The sequence below is a fragment of the Mobula birostris genome, chromosome 4, assembly GCF_030028105.1.
Source record: "Mobula birostris isolate sMobBir1 chromosome 4, sMobBir1.hap1, whole genome shotgun sequence".
Classification (NCBI taxonomy): domain Eukaryota; kingdom Metazoa; phylum Chordata; class Chondrichthyes; order Myliobatiformes; family Myliobatidae; genus Mobula; species Mobula birostris.
In genome coordinates this window covers 125,858,368-125,865,906 of record NC_092373.1, presented here as the reverse complement: position 1 = coordinate 125,865,906, position 7,539 = coordinate 125,858,368, and the positions used below count along the sequence as shown (strand labels likewise).

General features: G+C 39.4%; 1 protein-coding gene across 2 annotated transcripts in view; it reads left to right on the top strand.

Annotated features, from left to right (window-relative positions):
* The first annotated feature begins 860 nt into the window (after nucleotides 1–860).
* naf1 (nuclear assembly factor 1 homolog (S. cerevisiae)) overlaps nucleotides 861–7,539 on the top strand; it is a 215,781-nt gene continuing 209,102 nt past the window's right edge. Inside the window, exons 1-2 of one of the 2 annotated variants that reach the window (XM_072256013.1) lie at nucleotides 861–971; nucleotides 4,234–4,866. In XM_072256013.1, the coding sequence (XP_072112114.1) occupies nucleotides 4,247–4,866 (620 nt within the window). In that variant the 5' untranslated portion in view covers nucleotides 861–971; nucleotides 4,234–4,246. Of the gene's footprint in view, nucleotides 972–4,228; nucleotides 4,867–7,539 lie in introns of both variants that reach the window. The other variant, XM_072256012.1, reaches the window with a different exon arrangement.

The window sequence follows — 7,539 nt, the reverse complement described above, 5'->3', positions numbered from 1 at the left end:
GTGTGTTCAGAGGGGGTACAGTTCGAGGAGAGGTGAGGTTTGCTGAAGTTGATGTGGTTAATGTCTCATTGGCAATTTGAGATGAAAAGATCCAGGGTAGGCAGAGAACCAGAGCTGGGTGTCCAAGAAGGTGGGGAGGATTGGAGATGGGAAAAGGGGTCATCATTGCGGGCCATGGAGTTCTTTCCAAAGAAGCAGGCCTGGAGATGGAGTTGACAGAAGAAGAGCTTGGCACTGAGGTGGGCGCAGAACAATCTGAAGTGTGGGCGAAGGGCAACAAAGTTGAGGCCCTTGCTGAAAACAGAACATTCTGCCTCAGAGAGCGGAAGATTGGAGGGAATGGTGTAGCGTTAGCACTGTTTGTCTCTCCACTGTCTGATCTATTTCCAGCATTTTCAATCTTTAGCAAAACACAAAAGTGTGTAGTTGGAGTAACTCCCCAGTTCAGGCAGCATCTACGGAGGAAAAGGAACAGTTCTTTAGCTGGACGGTGTGTGTTGCTCCAGATTGTGGTATTGACAGTATCCGGTATTGCCACAAAACTCATAAGGTCAGGCAGCACCTGTGGAGGGAAAGGAATGGTTGACATTTTGGGTGTTGCAACTTTCAGTCCTGATTGGTTTGGGATTGATTTCTCAACAGCAATCATAACTTAAAGCAAACAAAGTATATATTTTATGAAATTACATATGGTATATTAAATATTACATATGAGGCATTATCATCTCAGCTGCATTCTCCAGCAGAAGCGTTTGCAATGCCTCGCCTTGAGGTTGACGTTAGCCCATGAGAGCCTCTCATTTGCTGAATGTCTGACGCTTTCTGTGACGTAATGGGGCATGACGTTCCGATATGCGACAGCGTGTGGCTGGAACGTGGGTGTTGTCGAGTCTGTACTGAGAGTGAGTGAGGGTGAGGGGAGAGGGGTCACTGTGGTGTGATCCTCACCGGAATTGCTGCCCGCTGCCCGTGTGAGTCTTCTACTTTATGTTAAACATCTTAGCAGCTTCGCTTTAAATTTAAACTGTTGTCACACAGGCAAAGCACTGTGTTAACAGCACATGTTGCTTCAGTGCTTCCAAATTAAATCTTCATTGGGGCAATGCTTACTCAGATGAATGAAGATTAAACCATGCGTGCAGAAGTGCATCCCGACCTCATATTTAACTTGCTCTTATGAAAGTTTTCTCTGCTTTGTTGAAACTCACGCGAGGTCTTGCTTATGGTAGCAAAGTTATCGGTTCAAATCATGCTTTCGGCAAAGGCTTCCTGTTTATTTAATGGGTTAATTTCACCAGAGGAGTAAGCAGTTCTTGTAGAGTAAAGGAGGAGGAAGATCACGTTGTTACAAAGGGCTGTAGCAAACAGAATGCTTTTTTAATAACGGAGAACAAAATCAAGTCCTTTGGCCGCCATTTATATATCAATCTTCTGTAATCCCAAACGAGTATGGTGACTAGGGAATAGTAAATTATAAACTCAGGACATGCTGCAGATGCTGGAAATCCCATTAAGTTTTGATGAAGGGTCTTGGCTCACAATGTCGACCCTTTATTCCCCTCCAAAGATGTTGGCTGACTTGCCGAGTTTCTCCAGCATTTTGTGTGTGTGACTGGGGAACAGTGTTTGTGAAATCTCTATTCAAGAGGAGTATGAAGAATAAATCAGTTACCAGTAGTCCAAGGAGTCTAACTGTTGTCACTGTTAGGGAAGATACTAGTACAAATCTGTGGTTTAAGATTCATCTATATATGAAAAGATTAAGTAAAATTATCATGCCTTGTTGTGGTGGACATGAGCTGGACGAATTGACTAATTTGAATTTTTTGGAAGATTGGCCAAACCTTTGGTTGGTGTAGCTTGTGTGAACTTTATTAAGGCTGTTGGTGAGGGTTCTTCATAATCTTCCCATGTGGGATTCTGATGTGAAAGCGGGGTGCCCATGAGATCCAGGGTAAGTTAGTTAATTGGATCCACAATTGGCTATGCAATAAGGGATGGAGGGTGATGGTTACAGAGATGTTGAGTAAAAAGTCCCTGGATTTTGGAGTGGCCTGAATGGATTGAAATGTAGTTAATGTGTCACTCAAATTGCCGAAGGGGGGGGAGGGACTAGAAACCACAAACCTATTAGCCTGTAGGGGTTGGAGAAGACAGCAAAAGGAAAAATAAGTTATTTTTAAAAAGTTATTATGACTTTTAATGTTTTCCCTCACATTTATTTTATTATAAAAATATAATGTATTTTTTACTGAAGCAGTAACTTCATATGATTTAAAACTTGTTGTAAGTATCATGCCTCACCTGTTTACGACTGCATGGTGTGGAGTCAACCAAAATGTGAGCTTGTTGAATTATGGGTAAACTTAGAGTACTGCCTGACTTTGTTCATCTATTTTTGAATATATTTTCTAACTTTGACTCCTTATCTCACTGATTATTAATTGAGTCCTTTCTTTCTTAAATTCTTTATTTCAAAATTCCTCATGTTTTTTTATTCCCCCTCTTACTCTTTGAGAATGTTTGCCTTTGCAATCATGATGCCTTCTGAGTCCCACGAGGGTGATTGTACTTAGTATCAGAAAATTCCTAAGTTCTGTAATTCAGTTCCAAAATCACGTGCTTCTCCTGTAACAGATTCCTTAAAACCTACTCTCTTGACAGTATAAAAATCATTTGGGATTGTGAGCATCTTTGGCAACATCATCATTTATTCCTGTTCCAAATTGATCTTGAAGTTCTGGCTGTGCCTTTGAACAAAATTCCTTCAAAAGGTATTGGATTCGGCCCAGCACATCAGGGGAAAAGCCCTCCCAACCGTTGAGCACATCTACATGAAACATTGTCGTAGGAAAGCAGCCTCCATCATCAAAGATCCTCACCACCCAGGCCATGCTCTTTTCTTGCTGCTGAAATCAGATAGAAGGTACAAGTACCTCAGGACACGCACCATCAGCTTCAAGAACAGTTACTACCCCTCAACCAGCAGGCTCTTGAACAAAAGGGGTTAACTACACTCCCCTGCCCATCTATTAAGATGTTCCCGCAACCAATGATCTCACTTTAAGGACTCTTTATCTCATTATCTCATGTTCTCATTATTTACTACTATTTACTTACAGCATATTTGCATTTGCACAGTTTGTTGTCTTCTGTGCTCTACTTGATCTTTCATTGATCCTGTTATAGTTACTATTCTATTAATTTGCTGAGTTGGCCCACAGGAAAAAAGAATCTCAGGGCTGTATGTGGTGACATGTATGTACTCTGATAATAAATTTTACTTTGAACTTCGTCTTGTCGGTCACAGTCCTTGTGATGAAACATATTGTGAGGTCATCCACTTTGGAAGGAAAAATAAAGAGCAGATTATTATTTAAATGGTAAAAAATTGCAGAATTTGGGATTGCTTGTGCATATTGGCTTTGGAGTTGGTGCAGAGGAGGTTCACCAGGTTGATTCCGGAGCTGAGGGGGTTAGACTATGAGGAGAGATTGAGTCACCTGAGACTGTACTCGCTGGAATTCAGAAGAATGAGAGGAGATCATATAGAAACATATAAAATTACGAAAGGGATAGACGAGATACAGGCAGGAAATTTGTTTCTACTGGTAGGTGAGACTAGAACTGGGGAACATAGCCTCAAGATTTGGGGAAGTAGATTTAGGATGGAGATTAGGAGGAACTGCTTTTCCCAGAGGGTAGTGAATCTGTGGAATTCTCTGCCTAATGAAGCAGTGGAGGCTACCTCAGTAAGTATATTTAAGACAAGGTTAGATAGATTTTTGCATAGTAGGGGAATTAAGGGTTATGGAGAAAAAGCAGGTAGGTGGAGATGAGTCCATGACCAGATCAGCCATGATCTTATTGAATGGTAGAGCAGGCTCGACAGGCCAGTTGGCCTACTCCTGCTCCTATTTCTTATGTTATTATGTATTTGTGTTATGTTGTTGGGTAAGGAGTTCCAGGATTTAGACTCAGCAGTGAAGAAGGAATGGTGATACATTTTTAAGTCAGGGTTGTGCAGATTGTAGTGAAATCTTCAAGGGCTTCTGCCCATATTCTCTTTGGCTATGGTGGATAGATGCAATTCAAAGTTTGTTTTTCTGGAATTGTTGTACAGTTTGGATTGAACATAGGTGAAGTGCTGTTTAACATATATTTATGGCACCACTTAGATTAAAGTGTGCTGTTTGCATTTTTAAAACCTTTCTCTTTGTCTTTTAAGGTTAGTCTCTGAAGAAGTATGGCCGACCAGACAGGAAATACAGATACTCAACTCTATGAACAAACAGACAGGAGTGAAAAGGAAATGATTAACGAAAGCAGTTTTCCAGTTAAAGGCAATACTGATTTGGCTGTTGAACAGCCTAAGCTGCCAGTGTCAGAATTTTGTCATCAAGACGTTAATGATGAATCCCAGCTGACAGACTCTGAAGTCAGTGTTTCAAAGCAGACTGATTCTGAGATTCAACAAGAACTGTGTGTTCACTGTCCACAAGACACTGTCAGTGAAATTAATGGCAATGTAATGTCTTGTATAATTCCGGCAACACCTGATGTCAAAAGTGATTTGGAGGACAGGAAATCATTAGAACTCAGCACTTCTGGAAAATGTGATACATTAGTCAGTCCTCCCTTGGCCACAGATAATCAGGAGATGGAGTTATCAGTATCTGCTCAGCTGGAGATTTTATCCTTTGAAAAATCACAATCTGTGGATCAAAATCCAGAAGGTGGGGCAGGCCATCACACAGACCATTGTAGTGATTGTCCCCAGGTTGAAGCTGCAATGCGTGATGCTGTAGCTGAGGAGGAAGACAGTGAAGATGACAGTTCTTCATCTGAAGATACATCATCAGAAAGGTGAGCATTCATTGAAAGAAGTAAATATATCTACATTACAGTGATTGATAAAGTTGGATAGCACTAGAATATTAACTTTATCGTGAAGAATCTTAAATGAAGGTTTATAGCAACCAAACGTAGATTATAACTTGTAACAAGATGAGTAATTGTTTCTCCAAATAACATTTGAGATGAGTGCAAAGGAATGAAGTAGTATATGATTTTTAAAATATTTGGTAATAGCAGCTTAAATGCAATTTATTTTAGGCCTAATCTCAGAATAACTGAAATTGCCTTACGGGCAAGTCTGAAGAATAATCACTTTTTTCAGTCGAGTAATTTGCTAGGCAATAATGCACAACGTTTCAAAGGTATGGTAGGAACAGAATCATTTTATTCGAGTGAAGAATATTACACAGGAGAGGAAATTAAAGCCAATCTGTGTGCCCTGCCCTTCCCCCACCACAGCCTCCACTCTCTTATCCAATCTCCTTTTAGATTGCAGCAATACTGATTATGTAAGGAAATGGACTTGAGAGAAATTTGTGACTTTGGGTCGGGCATTGTCTCTGCTATAGAGGGATAGACACCTGATTGGTGTTGCAAGAGAGAAGGGCACTGCTTGTGGAAAATAATTTCATGCTCAAAGCCTTGAGATAGGTCAGGAGTTTCATAGTTCGTGATTTCCAAGCTCAGATTCACTGAGACAAGATTTAGAGAAAAAACAAAATAGCAAAATGAGAATTAAATTCCTCAGGATTTTCGCTTTATGTTCCCTTTTCTTGGTGTTGTCATGTAATACACTATCCCAATTTGTATCTGATTCTAATAGTTATTACGACATTTCCACTTGTATGCAGTGACAAGCAATTTGCTGGAGGAACTCAGAAGCTCAGTCAGGAATTGTTCCGGGATTCTGCAGGGAGCGCTCATGGAGTGAAGTCGCTTCTGGCTTCGCTGTATTCCCGTTATCTTTTTTAACCTATGATCTCCTTGATCTAATCAATTTTTACTCACACCAGAAGATTTATTCTATCTTACTGATTTTTTTCTTAAACTGCAACTCTGGAATTTAAAGAAATGAGTACAAGATCCAAAGCCAAAGACGGGAAAGATTCTGATGGGAATGGAGGAAAAAGAAAAGGTGACTCTAAACAAATGGAGCTATCTTATGAGGTTATGATGAAGTTTCTAGAGGAAAAGTTCGAGGAACAACGTCAAAATTTATCTGAAAATTTATCAGATAAATTTGAACAACGTCAAAGTCTTAATGAAGATTTAAGATCAATCACGGAATCTCTGAAATCCCTGGATTGTGAAGTTCAAAAACATCGAAGTAAAATCTCTGAACTGGATATTAAATCTCAGAAGACGGATTCAAAAGTCGAGAACTTAGAGCAGAATTTAGCTTCGACTATTAAACAACTGCAACATTTTAAATCCAAAGTCATCGATCTTGAAAATTGATCGAGAAGACAAAACTTACTTATAATTGGTCTACCCGAGGATGTTGAGGATGGAGACCCTTCAATATTCTTTGCTCAACTTTTAAAGGATACATTCAGTTCAGTTTTTCCCAACAAGCCCCCATTACCTGACCGTGCCCACCGTATACTGCGGCCTAAGTTGGCGGGCCGTATCTAAACCGAGACCAATTATTCTTCGTTTCCATTATGTTAATGTTAAAGAACAGCTTCTCCAGACTGCTCGTCGGCAAGGAATGATCAAGTATCGCCAGCATTCCTTCAGGATAGTTCAAGATTACAGTCCCGAAGTGATGAAGGAGCGACTGACTTTTAAACCTCTGATGTTGGAATGTTATCAAAAAAATCTCAAACCGGCATTATTGTACCCTGCACGCCTAAGGATTTCTCTTCCTGATGGATCTCGTCGCGTCTTCCATTCCATAACCGCCGCTCGAAGCTTTTTGGATGATAACTACCCATCTGATACGGACACCGCTCTTTAATTAATGTTCTGTGCTCTCAGTATCAGCTTTTTTTTCTGAAGTTTTTTTTTAAAAAAATAAACCTACTACCGTACGATGAAGGTGTTTTATAAGCTCAAGATTTTTGTTTTGTGCTTACTACTATAGTTAGTACTTTACAACTTTGCAAATAAAGTTACTTTCTTTTAGTTAATTTTTCCTTAACTTTTTGTTTTCTGATATTATTGCTAACGATTTGATCTGACGATCATTTTCAGTTATATGTTTTTTATTTTTGTTTCTGTACAATTAAAATGGCGATTTGTTTTTCTTTTTGCATTATCTCATCTGTTCTTTTTGGGATGCCATGTTCTTATGTTTCTTCTTCCCATAATCCCCTTTTTTGGGAAGCGATATTTTATTTACTCATTTATAATTAACTAATCATACATATTGATGCTAACTTTTTCTTATTTATGTATCTTAGTAATTATACTATGTAGATTATTTTAGTATAGTGTTTAATTTTTTTTTATATATCATTTTCCGGGGGGGTCATCTATATAACATATATCTTTGGAGTTGCCTCCTGCAGTAATGGGGTTAGATTTAGTATTAGTTCTTTCTTCAGCCTTTTCTGGCTTAGTTCAGGGTTCTTGGGGATGGTGGGTGGGGTTGTCTTTTTCTTTAATTTTTTTCTATTGGGCTGACTTAGTACTACAAAGATGTCTGCAGTGTCGGGATTTCCGGTTCCTCTCTGATCA